A 20,067-nucleotide genomic window follows, 5' to 3' on the forward strand; every position below is an offset into this window, starting at 1 on the left:
CAGAAGCCTATGGCAGTTTTTATTTATGTTTATACTGTGGTCAGCACACACCAAGGCTCTCTCAGATTTACATGACATTTGTAACTTCCCTTGTGGAACACCTTAACTCATATATTCACAATACAAATATATACAACGACATACAAATACATGAATTCTGGCATGTATGTTCCTCTGTACTGTGCAGTACATCAAAGTCCAAATGTCAATGGAATTTAATCCTCACACCAGCAGTCATGGGACAAGGACTCAACCGTTTTCAGTGTTGTGGGGCAGGAGGAAAGAAGTTTAACGAAGATGTCAATGTGCCAGTAAAAGACACATACTGTTGCAACCTAAGATATAATGCAAAGTATTTACACTGTGCCATGTGAGAGGGATATAGTTCCAGACAACCCTACTGACCACTCTTTTTGATCAGCAACACTAATGTTTAACAGATATAAATCTATTGTACAAACATGCGTCAACTACACATTAAAGGCAAAGGACAAAATTTGGACTGAAAGACAACATCCATCTATCCATCAGCCTATCCTGTGAAGGACTGAAAGACATAAAACAGAGTAGCCAAAATATCTATGATTTAAATAAGTTAAATCCAGATATATAAAAGCATATGTGTCCTAAGCCATTTTTACAGCACTGTTTCACAAAGGAAAAACAAGTGTCTTTAGCACTTGGCACAATTCAGGACAAAAATGAGAAAGCATACAAAAACAAGACTCAAAAACACGCAAGTCCAAAAACAGCAAGGTTGAAAAGGTTTGCTAGAAAAACAAGTTTTGATACCCAACCCATTTTGCGGGAGCAGGATCTCTTATTACAAAGATAGAGTCCTCCATTGATTTCCACAGCAGCAGCCTCGAAAAATTATTTATCAAAAAAAAAAAAAATCTTTTTTTTTTTTTTTTTTAAAGATTTATTCTTATCAGCTGCGTTGGCATCATTGGGTGCTGAGGACCTCAAGGTGTCTTGGACTCCTCTTTTGGCCTAAAAGACCCAAAGTAAAAAAAAAAATATTAACACTCCCAATTAGCCACTTCCTTGATAACATGGGCTGTAAGTGCGTGCAGTGTTTTCTCACTTTGATGTGTCCATTTTGTCCTCCTCTGGCACCTTATCTTCTTCTTTGACTTCTATAAACAAAACAATCAGTGATCAAAATAACTCATTAAAAAAACATGACTTCCTAAGTACTAAGTGTCTTTAAGAAATAAATAAATAAGGGTGAAATGAGGTGAAAAAATGAATAGATACCTTTTGTTTCCTCCTCACCTTTCTTCTCCTTTTCTTCTCCCTCTTTCTCACCTTCGGTTTTGGCTCGCTTGGCTTTCTTGAAGCTGGCTGCATTTCTGCGACCTCCTTCACCTTCATCCTCTGAGTCAGAGAACTCCTCCTCACATGCTATTCTCTTGTCGTGAGCACGGACTGTAGGTTATCAGAGAACGCAGTTAAATTAAAACAAGATATCCACTATTTTTTTTGGCTGCCTGCATGAGAAGTCATCTAGGGACAGTAGAAGAAAATCATGACTGTGAGCTGTTCTTACTGGAGATTCGTTTGTTGGGGTCGTCTTCCTCTTCATCTCCACTGTCCTCCTGAACAGCATCCTCTGGGATGGCCTGCATCTGAACTCCCGGGGCATGAGGCAGCATTCGCAAGTTCTCAAACAAACGTTGCCTAGAGGACAGAATGCAGGTTAGTTAAACCCACTGTTAACCAAGATAAAATCACAAATAACCTGAGACATTAGCTCTAAAGTTCAACTTCAATCGCACAAAACATGAAATCTGCACTAACTGCTGAATATAGGGTCATGACTCATGCTGACACTGTGCAGTACAGACATTATGAAATTTGACACGTCATAACACATAATGAGATTAATCAGAATGGAGGTTTGATGTACTCACTTGATCTTCTCCAGGTAGTCATTGGTGTTCTGATTGGTCATGTTGGAAGGGCTGATGTGCAGCTTGAAGTCTGGCCCAAAGTATTCAAAGTAGTCATTGTATGGGAGCTCTGTGGAGTTTAGAGGCATTTTTTTTTACTATGTTACTTTTAAGTGGGCTGTTACAAATATTTCAAGCTCTGTTATTCATTTGCTCTGGAATTAAATAAAGCTGTAGCCAAACAAAGTCTTTTGTATATGGCAAAAATACTTGACTAGTTTACAGAAGTAGTTTAAATAGCTGCTGTGTTATGTTGTGTGGCAGTAAAAAAGTCATTGCATGAACCAAGCACATTAAAGAAGCTATAATCCACGTTATTCAACTGATACTCAAAGTTGTCATCAATTTCTATAAGCTAAAAATCATTTTACTGTTTGTGTCACTTACATTGTACAATATTAGGAAAAGGAAGAGTATTGATTTCAAATGAAAACCAGACTAATAATATTCAGTGCAACATTTATTCTCACCATTAGGGATAGAGGAATCCAGTGCCACAGCAGTTTCGTATGTCCAACAGCGTGCCACATTACGAATGGTATAGCCTCCTCCACCCAGCATTAGCAGCGGCAGGTTGAAACTTTTTATGTACTCCACACACTTGGCATGGCCTGAGTACAAAGCATTGTAAAACCTATTTACAAACTGAGAAAACTGGTGTCTCAAATGAATCTACAGACCCATCATGTCATAATGACAGAAATGTTTCAACTAACTCACCTTTAATTGTGAGGTTGAAGCAGCCGAGCCTGTCTCCTGACAAAGAATCAGCTCCACATTGCAGAACCACTGCGCTGGGTTGGTACATCTCCATCACCTTGGCCATGATCTACACAAACAATATCATCAACCATGAAGGGAGATTTGAACTGCCAAAACATGATAGTCAACCAATCATTATTTACTCACAGGCTTGAATATGGCTTCATACGACTCATCATCAATCCCGTCCCTCAGGGGATAGTTCACAGCATAGTATTTACCCTTCCCAGCCCCAATGTCCTGCAGAAAATAAGACAAATATCAGCTTACTGTATTATGACAATGGGATGTCAGTCTACCAAACTTATTTCAAGGCTTACCCTTAGGTCCCCTGTACCAGGAAAGTATTCTCCATACTTGTGGAAAGACACAGTCATAACACGGTCTGTGGTGTAGAAGGCCTCCTCCACACCATCCCCATGATGGATGTCAATATCTATGTACAAAACTCTTTGGTGGTATCTGGAAAAAGAGGGGGAATTCTCAAAGTACTACTACTTTTTAGCCTCAAAAAAAAAAAAAAAAAAAAAAAAATCATACTGTGGTTCTTGGAAATTCTTCAAAATGATAGATTTATTACTAGTTTTCTAAAAAAAAAAAAAAAAAAAAATTAATGTGCCTGATTGAGAAAGCCAACGAACAACCATACAGAGTACCATCCAATCACGCAAAACAACCCTGTATTGGAGTGGCTTTAAGAGTTTTGTACTCACTTGAGTAACTCCAGAATTGCCAGTACAATGTCGTTGACGTAACAAAACCCAGAGGCCTCAGACTTCTTGGCATGATGCAGGCCCCCAGCCCAGTTGATGGCAATGTCCGTCTGCTGTTTGTTCAACTTTACAGCACCAGCTGGTGTACAAAGAGGAAAACAGTATGAATAACCTGTTTATACTGACGTTAACAGATTACAGGAGTAGAGATGTCATGAATACTGTCCAACACAGCATGTCTGGACAGCAACCGACTTACCAACAGAGCCCCCTGCTGAGAGCTGGCAGAACTCAAATAAACCATCAAACACTGGACAGTCCTCTCCCACATTAACTGCAAAGCAACAGCACAGACTTAGACGTAGTATTGTCGTCAGTCATGTCAAGCTGCACAACCAGCTTGATGACCTTTACGTAAACAGTCAACCTCTCGGACCAAACTTACATCTCTGCATCTGCTTGCTGTACTCTGACATGTTGTCTGGTCGGATTGAGCGCAGGAATTTGATGTAATCATCACTGTGATACTTGGTCATCTCCTCTCCGCTGGCTTTGTGTGGCCTCTGAAACAGTAAAGACAAATGAGTTTCTGAGATAGAGAAGAAAAGCAGCTGAGTGATGTGACTATGATGCATTGTTACTGTTACTCAACATACGTATATCTCCATCTTTCTGTACAGGCCATAGTTGAGCAACAGGTTGTGTGTCATGCGGATTCTGTGGGGCTTCATGGGATGCCCCTGACCGTAGTAATAATTTCCAACATCCCCTAAAATGAAAACAAATTATGGGTTTATCTCCAAAAACGGAACAAATGCAAACAGGAAGCACTCGTATCACAATAACATTATTATTACCGTGTGTGCAATAATTCACCTCTCACAAAAACCAACCAAATCTGTACAAACTAACAATGTGGCAGGCTGTTACACCGGTTAATGCGGACCAAAACATTATTTTACGCTGGACCAGCCGGCACTTGAAGGCAGCACGATGAACCATTTCAACGGTGTTCGTGGTGACAATGAAGTAACCATTGTTAGCTAGCGCACTTAGCTAGTGACGCTAACTAATGTTAGTGAAAGTACAAACACCTTCAAGATAAACGCCAAAATTATAACCCGAGGGCGGTCAGAGTAGTTAGAGGAAAATGGGCAAATATCAGCAGGGCATAAATCCTCTGTGTGGAACCAGTGGTCCTGTGTCCGAGTGCCGCCAGACTCAAGCTAGCTAGGCTGGCTAACGTACCAGGTTAGCAAGAGGTGAATTAAGCTCAAGCTTTGTTGGCACAAAGTGGCGCCTTTCGCCGATAAAAGTGCGTCTGCTGCCCCAAGTACAGACGCATGAGTACTCACCGTCATAGTAGTAGCAAACTTTTTTCTTTGTTCCTTGCGAAGTAAGCGCCATTTTAGTCCTTTCGGCTGGCTTTCACCGCAGGAGACAACAGCGACGAGAGGCGGATGGTTTGTATCAGTCCGATCAATGGGGTGTAGTGTCCGCGGGTCTCCACAGGGGGCGACACTTGGCCACACTTAGTGTACGTCCTGTGGGCTGCGGGGTGCACTGCATCTAAGAAAATACTTGCACTACAAAACAACTGTACTACCTGCTCTGAAGCATTTAGACGACTTACTAATTAGAAACTGCAATACCACAGCTGTTACAAGTAGCTTCTCTTATTCATAATGTGACCTAAAGTACAGAAGTACTATCAAAATGTACTCAGTAAGTTAGTAAAAGTTCTCTTTGAGCGCCATAATGATTCGCTTAGTATGAAATGACTATATATCATATATTTCTAAGTATGTGTATTGTTATTGTATATTAAAATGTATCATATTTGCCTTTAAAATTATATGGTAGAATGGAAAAGTAAAATGGAAGTACTCGTGACCAGCACAGGTAAAACAAGTTTGTACTTATATCCAGTACTTGAAACTGAACTGTAGTTACAGCTCTCCACTGCTGCTCAGTAGGACTGAAAGCATGCACTCACATTTTAAGTAGCTTTTGTAGTTTTTGAGTATTTCTGCAGAATATGTTTCCATCATCACTGAATACAAGACTAGTACTGCAGTAGCCACAGTGCAGCCTGATTTAATTGAATGAGTTCACTTAGATGCACAAATAAACTGCTGAGAATTTTAGTATGGAACGGAGCAACACCAAAAATACACCTCGCTGATGGTGGTTCAGTTTATGTGGTGTCAGTTCCTGTGAATTTACAGTAACAACAAACACCCATGTAAAGCATTTTACAGTAAATAGAACAAATTGAAAACATTATTAAACTGCAAAAGTAAAACACAGATGAAGCAATATGACAGTATTTACATCTTAACAATGAGCACCAGGAGAGCAGCTACTTATTTAACTACACCAGACAGTCTCCAGCTTGTAGAAGCAACACAGTGATCGCTCTCCTCTCTGTTCCTGGCTCCTCAGCGGTGAAGCTGTCACAAGACTTTTCGGTTCACAGTCCTCATGTGACTGTCATGTGTTAAGTGGCCGCTTCAGAATAAGTTTGATGCAGAAACAAAGTACTCTTATTTGGAAAGTCTCAGGTTGTACCCTGTCAATGTAAGGCATGTACTCTTCAATGAACAAAACAAAAACAAGCATTCACATCCAAATGCTGTGCTGTTAGTATGTTAGTTTGAGTAAATTTATTGCATGTCTCTATGTCTTTCTACTCCATCAGGGTTACTCCTGATACTGGCTCTCTGTGGCAGTGTTGAAATCCTCCAGAACACTCCTCAGGTACTCAAAGGTCGGCCTGTCGTCTGGGCTTTCCCTCCAGCACACGCCCATTACGTTATAAAGTCCATCGGGACAATGTTCTGGCTTCGGCATTCTGTATCCCCGCTCCAGGTTCTGGATTACCTCTGGGTTGGACATACCTGCACAACGAGTAAAATGTAGCAGAGTGGACAAGGCGCTGATGTTTTTTAGCATTTACAAAGCAGTCTAGGCTAGTAATGTTGTGATATTAAAGTCATGTTTTGGTGGATTTGAAGAACTGAATGGCTATTTACCAGGGTAAGGTATGCGTCCATATGTCACTATTTCTGTGAGGAGGATCCCAAATGACCACACATCTGATTTTATGGAGAAAGTGCCGTAGTTAATGGCCTCTGGGGCGGTCCATTTAATTGGGAACTTTGCACCTATGAGCAAAGGAGGAAACTTTATTTCTACTGCACAGATTTGCAGATTTTTGTATTTCATTCAAATTAATGTGATTACATCAGAAATCTACCACTGTGATTGCACTTTAGCAAAAAAAAGGCTAAAACTAAAACAATACTCTTATTATCTGCAAGACCTTGTTACCTTCTCTAGCTGTGTATTCATTGTCCTCGATCAGTCTTGCAAGTCCAAAGTCAGCAATCTTACAGATGAGTTCATGTGATACCAGAATATTGGCAGCTCGCAGGTCTCGATGGATGTAATTTTTCTGCTCGATAAAGGCCATGCCATCGGCCACCTGCAGGGGACAGCACATTATTAGACCAGCTTTCAGCGTGTGTGTGTGCTAAGGCCTGAGCGACCTGTGTGTGTTTTAGTATTGTGTAATATTTGTGTGTGTTGGACAGATGGACAGAAAGATTCCCAAACCAGGGAACTTGCCACTTCCCCAGGTCAGTTCCTTATACCCTTTTACCGTGTACTCCACCCATGTTCTCCACCCAGGTACACAGTGTTTTCTGCTGAATGTTTGCTCTAGTTTCTGATACTAAAACCTGCCATCCTGCTTTTACCTTACTGCTTACTGGCCAGATATTCCAGTTACGGTGTTTCTGATTCAATCAAATATTAGTCATTTCTATGCAGGATGGTCTCAGAAGGACATCACACCTAACGTAAGAGGAAAAGTTTCTGTGAAGTATCTAGAAATGCTAATGAGTTCTGTAGAACTCACCACCTACAGTCAATAAGCGCCTGCATCATTTGTGTCTGTGTGTCTGCTCTCAGGCTTGGTTGGGTCGGTGGTGTGTACTTCAGACATAGGAATCTCTCACATAGGTGTGATTGGCTTTGGGGATCTTGTCATAAAGCTGACATGCACGTTTTTCTGTCTCTCTAACTAACTTCTAACATAATCTTTTCTTCCTACTCAGGCACCTTAACACCACTTAAGTCTGTGTTCCTTTTTATTCTAATGCCTAAATGTACATACATTTTGACCATACGCATAAGGATGTGACTTAAGTCTCCAGTACTTTTAACAGCAAAAAAAGGCCATTCATCACTTCAATTTTTATGGGCCATCACATGATGGTTAGAGTTTCTTGCTCTGAGCTTGATTTTACCACGAATACTCAGTGCCAGTGACAACTGCCTTGAAAGTATCTTTCTCTAAAGTATGTTTACCACAAAGCTCTGTATAAACTCTACCTCTCTGCGCCAAGCTCTAAGGCGTTGGAGAACTTGCCTACTCCAAATGAAGATTTTTTTTTTTTCTTATTCTTTGAAACTTTAGTATGCTTTCCTGTGGTTGCAGTTTCCATTCCCACACCCACATTACACAGAAGTCACTGAAATTTCTTTACTGACACGCAATGTTTCGAGAAGTAGATGTGGGAATAATTTGACGCTCTTAATGAATATATCCGGTAAAGCTCGAAGATGCAGTTTGACTTTTTTTGAAATATTCCACTTTGGTTTGTTAGGGATGTTTCGATTGATACTAGTGTTTCATCTGTATGCTAAAAATTACGGTAGCACTATAAATCCACCTACGAGCACCACTACGACCTCATTTGTTAATTTGTGTAAGATTTTTTACAAAGTTGAATCAAACTATTAGACTAACAGGATGCCTACAGTCTGTAGCTTCCTATTTACTGTACAGATATTCAATGCTATTACTAGCAGTCTGTCTCAAACCATGCTTTCAAACATGCAGCTCGGTTGACTTAATGAATCATCTGTCAGTATTTAAATTGTACATACGCACTATTTGTGTTTAAAGGCATGATACTAAATAAATGTTATCACGCTGGCAGAGCTGTGTCACAGCACCGTGTGGTGATGAAAGACAAGTTCAGAGAAATTCATTTGAAAATCTGAATCATACATCGGGTTTCAGGTTTCGTCTCCCTGCCCTGACTTTGACAATTGACCTTTATCCCATTCATCCTTCCATTATCTACTGCTTATCCTTCAGGGGCGTGGGGGTGAAGGGCTGTGGGAGGAAGAGTACTGGGAGAGAACCCACAGGAAGAAAATGCAAACTCCACACAGAAATGTCGAGGCTCTCCGTATACCAGCAGTGTTAATTCATAATACTGCACACACACTTCCACACACACCCAGCTCTGTAGTTATTACAGGATTAGTGCTGAATGTAAGTCTGATTACAACAGTGGCCAGTTTCCTGTCTATAAGGGCCATGCTGGGAGAACAGACTGTGAAATAAAAAATGAAAGAAAATCTACTAAGTTCAGTGAAAGGTGTGTAGAACTAAGAGGACTAAGGAAAAAGAGATATCTTGCCTGAGCTGCCATGTCTATCAGAGTGTTCATGGGCAAACAGCTTCCTTCCGTTGTTTTGAGGTAATCCACTAGGCTACCTGTAAGAAATCAGATTAATGTTAGATCTCCTCTGAAAAACATTGGTTCATGTTTTTTTGTTGTTAATTTATTTAATAATACTAAAAAAGTAGAACAATTTAAATATACAATACATCCTATTTCTGCAAATAAACTAGGTCATCACCACTTTTACAACCTGAAAAAGCACAGATTCATGCACAGTTTATTTACTGAAGCTGCTCTGCACAGGCAATTAAGAAAAACAAAACAAGAAAAGGTAATGTTCATTGAAAAAGTTAAATGGAACATGCTTTGCCAAAAAGACTAATGACATCTGTTCCTCAAAATCCACAGTTTTCCAAAGACACAAATAGGGTTGGACCAGAATAGCAGCTCTTATCAAGGAACATAACGCTGTGAGGAAGTACAAGAATCATTAGTCAAACTGATGCGTAGCTCCTGACAGTTGATTTTGTGTTGTGTTTGATTAGCACAGAACAATACCTCTGCATGCCAGACAACCAAGTCAAACCAAAGGAAATAAAAGGAATGACTGTGCCAGGAAGGAGGAGGCATTTGCTCCTCTGCTTAAGTCCGGAAGACTGTTTTTGAAGTCAGAGGAACGTTCTTTGTCAGGGTCACAAAAGGATGACACGCCTGTTATTTTCCATCTTTGGTGTAACCAGTAATAAAAAAAAGACATTTTAAAAAGTCAGAAACTCTGAACGGTTCTTTCTCTTAACAACAGAGGCAACAATTGTGTCCTGTCCACATGTGGATCCCAGACAAAGAGACAGCCACTGTTGATGGTTTACAGGCCGCTCATACAAGACCATACAAAGGCTTGCCATTCACCACAGCACTAGGGCTGTTGTTGCTCTTGTGACAGCATCTCTCTGTGCATTTCGTTATTCTTCCTCCCAGTGAGAAAGAATTGCAGAGGCTCTTGAGGTTAAAGGAAAACAGATCCTGCATCACCTGAATCACATGACATTTACACATAGTAAATATTTACTGTGTTTAGAAGCTTTTAATATAGAAAGTTGCTTACAGCTGTTACATGACCCCGGTTCATTTTATGTTTTGCGATTCTCAGTTAAGTTCACCTGTCTGTTATGTAAGAAGAGAGGGGAAAATAGGAAGATCCAGAGGCAAGATGCTGCTCACACTGCCATTGTCAGAATCTGTTTACCACAAAACCGTTCAGCATGCCAATATTTGTGTATATGTGTTTGCGTATGTGTGTAATGCAGACTCTGGAAAGTGTCCAGTTCTCATCATGGGTCTCTGTGAACAATAACACGGTGAATCACCCTCTCCTATTCCAGCATCCCCTCATCTCAGACTTCCCCTTGGTGTGTAAACAGCAGTAACCTGTCTGAAAAGAACTTAAAGTTCATGTTTGCTTCGAAACATTTTAGCGCAGAACAGTGAATACAGGAGAGTCATGAGGTGAAGCTCAAAATAGCCTATCAGAGGCCAGGCCACTTCAGCAGAGCAGCATGCTTTGAGAGTCAAAGCTCATGATTTAACACAGCGCCCTTATTTAGGTTTGCTCACACGGCTGCATTCATGTGCAATCACAGGGGATGGTTTATGTAGTTTCAGTAATGTGCATTTTGTACTGTATTGTATCATAAACAACTAGATAAGAAGGCAGCTGGTGTTGTGTGATTAAAAGACATTCAGCTAACAGAGTCATCGGAGCGATAAATACAGGTGAAAACCCTATGACTCATAAACAGGGTGAAACACCAAAGACCGCTCAGTCTGTTGTTCCAGCATGTAGTCTCACTCAGAGTCCGATAACGGATCGACGTGTTTGATCCTGAACGTTTGTATCACAGTGCTGACTATAGCATACACTGTCTTTTGTCTGTGCTCCAGGCATAGAGCTCACTGTCTCTGGTGTTCAGAGTAAGGACAGGAGATTAGGAAATGCTCATTTCAGACAAGCTTAGACATATTTCTAATGCCTGAACTGAACTGAAAGGAGATGGTATGATTGCAGATGAGTATTCCTCATCAAATGAGCATTCACTGAATGGAAATACCCTGGGACTAATGTTATCTTTGACAATGTCAGTGACATCTGGCTTTGATTGTTGGCATCGTTTGTAAAAAAGCTAATGACACATAGAGTATTTTGACCTACCATTTTCCATGTACTCTGTGACAATATAGATCGGCTCCTGGGTAACCACAGCAAAGAGGCGGACGAGGCGAGGATGTTGCAAGTTCTTCATCATGTTGGCCTCTGCCAGGAATGCTTCCACTGACATCGTGCCCATTTTCAGATTTTTAATTGCCACCTTCCTGTCATTATTGTAAACACCTGAAAAAACACAATGAACCATCAGTGGGTCTCTGAAGGGCACTGATTAAAATGAGACTAAATGTAGAAATTTAAATTTTCTTAAGGGATCAAAAAAAGCTTTGAACCAATTGGCATAGCATTTGATTTGAAAGTTGTCAAGACATTTCTACAAATGTAAACCTCGTGTTGGTCCCTAAAAAATTCAGGGAAATCGCCAAAGCCAATCATGAATGTCTGTATCAAAATCTGTCAGTCCATCCAATAGAAGATGAAACATTTCACAGGCTGAGTCAAAATTTCGAGATGCTAGCGGTGCTATAGAGAAAGTTAGAGAACACCCAAAAGCATTGGGAGTCATCCTCTGGGGACCATAAATACCCCTACGAACTTGAATGGCAATCCATCCAGCAGCTGTTCCAATATTCACGTAGTTTGAGTAACAAAAATGTCAACATCATGGTAGTGTGACAAACATGTCCTGTCCTTAACACAAATGTCTGTACAACCATCTCTCTGTAGAGCTGGCAGTCCTTTTGAATGAATTACCACACTGTGTTTAATGCAAATGTAAAGCCAGACAGTTTTCACCTGTTTATGGGGGTTATAAAACACAGCATTACGTCATGAGTTGTGATTAAACAAAATGTGCTACAATTCTATATGAGCCTCAGTAAACAGTGTATTATCCCAGTTCTCATACACTAACACACCCATATAACATGTCAATTACACCCACAGCCAAGCAGTTTTATATCCATTATTTAACACGCCAAGTAGCTCACCGTGCATGAAGCATAGCGATGATGGGAACAATTTGTACTGACTATTCAAAGCATTCCTCTCTCGCTTTTATCGACAATGGAAATCTTCATATTATGGATGATGGCTATCACTTATTTTCATGTTAACTAAGTTGAATAAACATTTCATAGCCAATGGCAGTCACTCCCATTATTCATATACTCTATGTCTTTGATCCAATGTTTGGATGAGAACACAGAACAAACATAGAGCCCTGACTACATGCAAGAAGATACTGTAAATACAAAAGTGGCTGTGAAATGTGGGTGAGCCCAATGGTTGGCAATGTTTAGCTCTAATACAGTAGTTTGTTTGGGATGTTGAGCTTTGCTGGCGAAGGAGAATGGAAAATAGAGGGTAGATACTCCATCCAGCTGAATAATAACGGGGTTGTGGCACGGATTATTTCAACTGATACCCTTGTGAGCAGAACATTTTGCCTTCTTGTTTAACTTAATACTTCACAATCACAATGGACATTCATGCAAGTATTGTTAAGAGACAATTTATCCAGTTCCTGAGCTCACTGGAGAAGTAGATTCATGTAGTTTGAGTGAAATTGTGTAACAATAAAACCTCACGTCATTTTGCCGTTAGCCGATTCAAAGCAGCCTACAATTAAGACTTTATTAAGGAAACCGTTCTGCATGCAATGCAAACCTCTGGCTAAAGGCTTTGTGGCATACAGAGAACAGCATCTGACCAAGCAACTGGGCTTTGTACATATGCAAAACTTTGATGTGCAAATAAAACAACAATATTCCTGAATTATTTTACTCATGTAATTATCCTCCCAGTTTTTATTTTATTTTATCTTTCATCTTCTCTCTCACTCACCCATCCAGACTTCTCCAAACTGTCCAGCTCCAAGTCTGCGCTCCAGCTTCAGGGACTCACGGGGAATCTCCCACTCATCCTGCCACCAGGGCTTCTGTGGTGCCCTCGACTGACACGGCTTCACCAGCTTGGTGCACAGCCCATCTGCATCACCTGAATGACAGCGAGAGGAGACAGGCGTGAAATGACTCAGATGAAGACCCCACGGTAAACAGTAATCTGATTAGACCCTTCGGTGACTGTACGTACGCGAGTGATGCTGCACAAGCTCCTTGAGCGAGTTAAAGGATATCTTGGCCGTGATGTAGAAGCCACCGTTGTCCATGTTGCGGATCCTGTAGTGCTTGACTCCTTCACCAGTGTTTGGATCCAAGTCCCTGACTGATAAGGAATATGACCCTGGAACAAAGAGGATACATAATCTGTTGTGAAGAAGCAGATTTCACCAAAAGTGTCTAAACCAGTCTGACACTACAGTCCTCCACTCAGGCAATGGTATCAGTCACCATTCACTCTAAGGTTGAAAAAAATATTGTGAGTAAAATATGAAAAAGTTAATGAATTTAGTCACTGCTAATATTATTCATTATCTTATACTGGGGACAAATTTGGCACTCCAGAGCAGGAGGTGTATTGTAGACATGGAGCCAGTTAGCTTTGAGCTATCATTTGAGCCCCTTATTTTATTTATTTATTTATTTATTGCATATGTTTATTTACATTTTGTCCAGTTTGCACACACTGATAAGGACAACCAGTGGGATTATGTAAATGTACAAGTAAAAATGTTTTCCAATATTTTTGTTTTTAGCAGGAAAGCAAAAGTGAAATCAAAGAGATGGAATGAGTTGGGAAACAGGAAAGTGGTTTCTTGGGAAATGAGTATTTTGGAAACACTGCTAATAATAACAAGACTCAGAGATCTTGGAAAAACAGTCATTTTAAAAATTATCTCACTTGTGATCTAATTATACCGATGTGTTTCAGTTATGGTGATGTGCGAAATGCATGCATGTTAAAGAAACTAAACAGGACAGGAGGAGGATGTTCAGATAACTGCTGAGAAACCACCTAGTGAAATAGAAACTTTGATTTTGTGTAGACAGAATCTAAGTGGATGCAACGATGACAGAAAGATCAGTTCACCTGGGGTTGTCTCACTCTCTCGAATCAGAAAGGAGCCCTGCGTATTCCCGGGAGCGAGGAGGAGTCTCATGGCGTCGTTTCTAGAAATGTTCTTAAAGAACCACCTGCAGCAAAAACACACAGTATGCTATGCTTCACACATTGAGCTAACCACTTCCCTTCCCTCAGGGTGACATGAAATGAGATGATACTGGGGTTCAGTGGCATGGTGCTCAGAGCAGTATTGTTATGTTTCCTGTATGACGTACGGTTCAGTCTCCACTGTGGTCATAGCAACAAAGTTGTGTGGGATGTAGCCCTGCTGGCCTGTGATGAGAGACTCTGCCAAATACCACTCTGGATCATCTCTGGAAATCGAAAGAGACAACAATAAAACCATGAGAGAGTTTCTGCCTCAGAGCAGTCTAGACTTTCTGGGATGAATGAGCACACCATTAGAAAGCAGTTTCATTTAGCCCCCGCAGGCAAAAAGGGTTCTTTGCAGAGTTAATGATCATTACATGAAATCACACCCTCTCATATTTAGGAAATTACTTTTCATGCATTTCAACAGAAGACACTGTGGAGACAGCATAAAGACTTTTAATCACCACAGTAGCTTGTGAAACCACTGGTGCATATCAAATGTTTAAAATGTAAATTAATTATCATATTTTCCTATGCAGGTCCATATTCCCCTCACAGAACCCCATGCAGCTAAGATGCATTTAAATTACTATTTATTTATTCAAATGTTGAGTTTTATTTCCTTTTTTTGGAAATTCCATCATCTTGTAATTCTTTTACTTCTTTTACTTAATTTTTGTTTCAAAAAGTACAATTGTAATTAGATTTTAAAAATTAAATACATAATCTGTCTGTAATTATAGAATGTAAACTCCTCTTTATGTCATAAAATTTTCAGAAATGTAAATGTAGCCATGACCTCAGTGTCCTCATGGGTAGCTATGGCTCTCGTGTTGGTTAAAACTCCATATATATGTATATATTTGCTCTATTATGTTCTTTATACCAATTGCTTGTTATTTAAATATTTTATGTCAGCTTGACATTTGCCTTCATTTTCAATTTTATTCATATGCATCACTTGTTGTTACAGAAGTATGAGTTTCCTCTTGCAAACCCACAAGGTAGTGACGTGGTAAACCTTTTTTTTTTTAAATGACATTTCTGTCTTTATTTATTCGTTAAGAGCAGAGGAAATACAGAAACATGGGGTGAGAGCAAGCAGGACTGACTGAAAACTAACCGGAGACATTGCACCTTGGATAGGCCACTCTGATTTGTAAATGATCATTAACGCAGTTGATGAGGATGCTCAGTGGTTGTCTTGCTATGTACAGAGTGGTTGGACATAAGTAAATAAAGTGCCAGGAGCTATGAGAGTTGGTAGTGACCAACCATGGATGAGGAAACCTATTATTATTATAGTTCTGTCTATATTAAATGTTTGCTAGGAGCTTACTTGTTGATGATCTTGAGTTTGTCTCCCTTCTCAAAGCCCAGGTCACCATCATGTTTGGGTTCATAGCTGTATATGGCCACCACAAGGTTGTCTGCAAGAGGAATAAAGTCTTACCAGGTTAGGGACATTTTAACCACAAATGTGATTGTTGAAATAGATTACAGATTTATGTTCTGGGTGTTTGAAATCTGTAGATAATGTTATTCTTGACAAATTGTTACTGTTACAGGCTTAATGGTAATGATGGATATCTTTCCCTTTTTTTGGCTACAGTGTGAAATTTGTGATGAATGCCTCTTATTGAAAATGTTGCTGAACAGTAGGTTTACAGAATCTCAACCCAATAAGTAAATAATTCTCCAAAGCCAATTTTCTCTAATCTGTCCTATATTCCCAGTCGATTTGGAAGAATTATTTGTTTTTTGGCAGATTTTTTGAATTGAATTGTTTTGAATTGTGAATTGGCTTTGTGTTTACTGGATAAGCCATGTTTTGTCTCCTATTATAATCCAGCAACATAATGGACAGATTTCTAGTTTACAATGATTAGTATTTTTACTTCAAGGCAGGAAGACGATATAGGACGCGGGGGGCCGTGAAGCCCACAAACAACTGATTCCACTAATAGGTTTTCTTGTTATTTAGAAGCGGACCTGAATCCATAATTAAATGATAGAATTAGTGAAACAGAATCACTTTAGCTAAAACAAAAGTTCAATTTACTACTTTCTGTTTTCTTTTTGCCCAGAAAAATAGCCAATGTTATCAGCCACACATCTTAACATTATGTGGGTAATAGATTGGACCCCAGAGCAACCTAAAGAACGGGCCGCAAACATATAGTCATATGCAGTGAGAAGTCAATCCGAGACACTTTCCTGTGACCATACACTAGTCAACATATAGACATATAGTCACGCTCAGTCCAAGGAATGGCCAATAGGGTATCACATAGCAAAGAATCAAAAGACACAACCTTGTCGTTATGTATATCAATGTGTCAGTATATTTGCAAGAAAATTTAAACATATGAAGAATATTGAAAAAACTATGTGAGCAAAATATAAAATATATAAATAATTAAATATGAATGATTTAATCAGTAATTAGAAAAATTAAGGAATTAAGTGATGGGAAAGATGCAACACAATAATTGTGGCTGAAGCAAATAAATAAATACATTTTACAATACAATACAACAGGACTCATTGTTTTATTCACTAACTTTTAGTTACACTTTTACACCAGGCTTCTTTCGCTTCATATTTACTTATTTCATTTATTATCGTTTAGTCCCTACATATAAATTTACTAGATTATATAGAAAGTCTATTCCCTCCTCTGTTATGCTTCTATTCCACGTTAATGTTTTCCCCCTCTGAAACACATCATTTTTGGGTGAAATGAATAAAAGGTGATATTAGTGAAAAATAATAAAACGCACAGAGAAAACCAGATTGTATCTTATTACCTGGTAATGGTGATGTAGGGGGTGAATGCTGAGATGGGTAAGGAATCAGCTGATCTGTGTACTGGCAAGAAGAAAACATGATTAGGCTTTCCCAGGAATAGCAGAAGACCCGTGCGGCAGAAAAAGGCGCCATCACATCTCACATTCACAGTAAACTCTGTACATTTCTGGGTTTTTCTGCAGATTCTCATCATATCTGAATAAACTGGTGCATGCAGGTGGTTTTCTCCTTAATTTCTAATCTAATGGGTCGTCTAACACGCACAGGGGAAACAAACAACACTGAGGAAATAATTACGCTCATTTAAGTACACACACAAAAGACAACTTCCCTTGCACTTATGTAAATTCTAAATTTTTATGGGCTGAAATGCACCATAGCAGATTATATTTTATAAAATCTTAATAGGTGTTGCATAAGTTACACTACATGAAATGGACTGTGGGAGTCCTTGTAACCTTGGCAGCTTCTCATTTGTCCTGCAGTCAACCTACGTGTAGGCTGCCATTCAAGTGGTCACTCACATTTTACCACAGAAGCAGCAAAAACTCATTTATGTCACATTACACACAGACTCATACACCACAATGACACACATACACATACTGCCACATGTACATGCGTGCACAAATACAAAATATGTACTGCACATATGTTAAATGAAACACTTACTGGGTTGCTTGATTGGGGAGGTATGGGACAGTTACAGTGTTCACAAATTTCATCCAAGTTTTCAATCCAGTCGCTATCCGAATAATCCGAACTGCAGTTACATCCCATTTTTTTCTGCAATTTAAAGGTTCATGTTATTTTTCTAAAGACAATGTATATATGCCAAAATATTCTTAACTTACTAATTAATAATTTTTTGAATACTGAAAGTTTTCCAATAAAACTCTAGATAGTGGTGTCTGGAAATAAATTTACAGTATGTTTTACAATCCGAGACACTTTCCTGGAAATAAATTTACAGTATGTTTTACAATCCGAGACACTTTCCTGTGACCATACACTGCATTTTAAATTATGAACATCAAATACCCCCCCCAAAAAATCTAAGCTCTAAAAAGAGCCCTCTTATGGTTATGCTTGTAAGAAAAGGACAGTAATAGAAGACACAAACTGTTTTTTATTTAACTACGTTAATCGGAAGTGAATGAAGACCTCACCTCAAAATGGAGGCTCAGTGGTGACTCAGGCTCTAAACCTACACCCAACACACTGAAAGGATTGAACTGACACTGTATACATATGCACATAATAGTCTAATCACATAAACACTGTTTGTCAGAACTGTGACAAACAACTAACAGCACTGCAAATCACAAGTCTCTACAAATTCAGACTTGAATATTAAGCCTCATAAATCTGTACAACTGCTAATCTTGTATAATCCAACGCCTGCATGTGGTCTGTATTGTGCTTTAGTCTGACACAGTGTACGAACTGGCTTTCTCAAGCTCACTTGGCTCCCATTGGACCATTCATGGAACAGGGTCAGTGGGCTAATCACCACAGCAATCTGTCCCAAAGGCTCAGAGCCATGAGAAAAATCTAAAGAGGCCTTGACCTCGCAATAGCTACCACCACTCTACTGAGCCCCCAAAGAACGAATCACAAGAAGTTCACCAGGGTATGGAGGTCTTTTTTTTTTGATTTATCAGTACTCCTACGCCTACTGGCCAGCACTCAGAGAGTCATACAAACAAAGTCAGCATTTTCCACTGAGGGGCTACCCTCTGTTTTTTGTGATCTGCAGCTGATGGCCTTTCCAAACAAATACTGTTGATTGTTATTGTTTGCAAAGTATTATGGGTATTTAGCTTGATGGCAAGTTAGGTCTGTAAGAATGACCTGGGATTTTTGGCCTGATTTATTGACATTGCCACAGAAGCTTGTGGATGTAACTGTCTATAAAAAGACATTTAGAACACAATAAACAGAAAGTATCCACACGTAGACGAAACATTTTTCTGTACCAATTTGGTTTTAGCACTATGACCAATTACACACTGACTTTCAACATTATATATGCATTCATACCACACGTTTAATTGCAATTACCCACATTATCTCTGTTATCAATGTCACAGTTATGTATTGACATTTATATTTTATTTGAAACGTAAACCTGTCAATGATTTTAAAAAAAGGTACAGGGCGTATTCATTTACAATGAGAAAGCATAACATTGTTCTTATGTGGTTCCGTCTTCTTTGTGATACTGATTTTTATCAGCAGTGACGATGAAATAACTCGCATCTGAATATGCGTTAATAAAAGCTTTTATTTTAAAGTGTGAAATGGAAATGGGAAAAAAACATGCGTGGGAACATAAATCTTCTCTATATGGCAGTATACAAAATGAAGTCAGTTTCTCACAAAAGTCAGAAGATCAACACAATCCTGATTTGTGTAGCACATATCATTTGTGCGTGTATATATAAAATATATATATATAAAATGATGAAAAACTGGTTATGTTTGCTTATCTGTCTTTGTCACAGTTATTGCTATATTCTAAACATTTGTAATTCTGAAAGAAAGAAGGTTTGGACGCTCACCTCTTGAAAACTGAAGTATTTCTTCAAGTGTCTGATAATATTAGATCACAGGTGCCGCCATAGAGATGTTTATATTCAATTCTTGGGTTTTATAAAAAGCGTGTTTAGCAGTAAGTGAGTTGTTCACCACTGGAAGCCGAGTGTAAAGATGTCATCACACGCTTCTCTTATTATAACTAACTCAGCGCTAGGACTGCTGCTGTGGTGTCTGCACACACACACATACACTCTGGAGGAGTGGAGGAGCACGACCCAGTGAGTTTCCTGTCGTTGGTTGAGGGTTGCTCTGCAGGTGCTTACCATGCAGCTGTGTGTGAGCAAAGAGGAACGTTATGGGCTCCATGGTAAAGGGGTCAGGACAGCACCTTTCCCAAAGTGGGAGCCAAGATGTGAATGTTCCAGTACAGTTGAGAAACGAGGCTTTGGTAGAGTGGAAGACAGTGGTGGGGTTATGTTTGTGTGTTTTTGTTTTGTGTGAGTCCCTAACCTTTAAAGTGA

General features: G+C 39.4%; 2 protein-coding genes across 4 annotated transcripts; both read right to left on the reverse strand.

The window, feature by feature from the left end:
• Nucleotides 1-6: 6 nt before the first annotated feature.
• Nucleotides 7-4,918, reverse strand: LOC113131002 (probable histone deacetylase 1-B). 3 transcript variants are annotated; one of them, XM_026308044.2, is made up of 14 exons: nucleotides 4,786-4,918; nucleotides 4,087-4,199; nucleotides 3,876-3,993; nucleotides 3,690-3,764; nucleotides 3,431-3,569; nucleotides 3,038-3,179; nucleotides 2,865-2,957; nucleotides 2,676-2,784; nucleotides 2,426-2,566; nucleotides 1,917-2,025; nucleotides 1,553-1,683; nucleotides 1,279-1,431; nucleotides 1,088-1,139; nucleotides 7-993 (listed from the first exon to the last, which is right to left on the reverse strand). In XM_026308044.2, exons 1-14 carry the CDS (start codon nucleotides 4,835-4,837, stop codon nucleotides 966-968), a joined length of 1,455 nt encoding a protein of 484 aa, XP_026163829.1. In that variant the 5' UTR covers nucleotides 4,838-4,918; the 3' UTR covers nucleotides 7-965. The 3 variants fall into 3 exon arrangements, with proteins under 3 accessions (XP_026163829.1, XP_026163823.1, XP_026163837.1); XM_026308038.2 differs by having other exon boundaries at nucleotides 1,261-1,431; XM_026308052.1 differs by lacking the exon at nucleotides 7-993 and having other exon boundaries at nucleotides 1,084-1,139; nucleotides 1,261-1,431.
• Nucleotides 4,919-5,559: 641 nt separating this feature from the next.
• Nucleotides 5,560-19,788, reverse strand: lck (LCK proto-oncogene, Src family tyrosine kinase). Its single transcript, XM_026299902.1, has 13 exons — nucleotides 19,570-19,788; nucleotides 17,678-17,791; nucleotides 17,005-17,065; nucleotides 15,534-15,624; nucleotides 14,317-14,415; nucleotides 14,069-14,172; nucleotides 13,172-13,321; nucleotides 12,923-13,075; nucleotides 11,123-11,302; nucleotides 8,929-9,005; nucleotides 6,764-6,917; nucleotides 6,466-6,597; nucleotides 5,560-6,330 (listed from the first exon to the last, which is right to left on the reverse strand). Exons 2-13 carry the CDS (start codon nucleotides 17,783-17,785, stop codon nucleotides 6,134-6,136), a joined length of 1,506 nt encoding a protein of 501 aa, XP_026155687.1. The 5' UTR covers nucleotides 17,786-17,791; nucleotides 19,570-19,788; the 3' UTR covers nucleotides 5,560-6,133.
• Nucleotides 19,789-20,067: the final 279 nt, after the last annotated feature.

The sequence above is a fragment of the Mastacembelus armatus genome, chromosome 22 (genome assembly GCF_900324485.2).
Source record: "Mastacembelus armatus chromosome 22, fMasArm1.2, whole genome shotgun sequence".
NCBI lineage: Eukaryota > Metazoa > Chordata > Actinopteri > Synbranchiformes > Mastacembelidae > Mastacembelus > Mastacembelus armatus.

Excerpts from the sequence above, each read along its gene's own strand:
- lck (XM_026299902.1), bottom strand. The coding sequence starts at position 17,785 with ATGGGATGTAACTGCAGTTCGGATTATTCGGATAGCGACTGGATTGAA. Across the intron at positions 14,416-15,533 it reads AAACTCAAGATCATCAACAA|AGATGATCCAGAGTGGTATT; the intron begins GTAAGCTCCTAG and ends TTCGATTTCCAG. Across the intron at positions 6,918-8,928 it reads TGATAGACATGGCAGCTCAG|GTGGCCGATGGCATGGCCTT; the intron begins GCAAGATATCTC and ends TGTCCCCTGCAG.
- LOC113131002 (XM_026308038.2), bottom strand. The coding sequence starts at position 4,837 with ATGGCGCTTACTTCGCAAGGAACAAAGAAAAAAGTTTGCTACTACTAT. Across the intron at positions 2,958-3,037 it reads CTGGTACAGGGGACCTAAGG|GACATTGGGGCTGGGAAGGG; the intron begins GTAAGCCTTGAA and ends TATTTTCTGCAG. Across the intron at positions 2,026-2,425 it reads GGATTCCTCTATCCCTAATG|AGCTCCCATACAATGACTAC; the intron begins GTGAGAATAAAT and ends TAAACTCCACAG.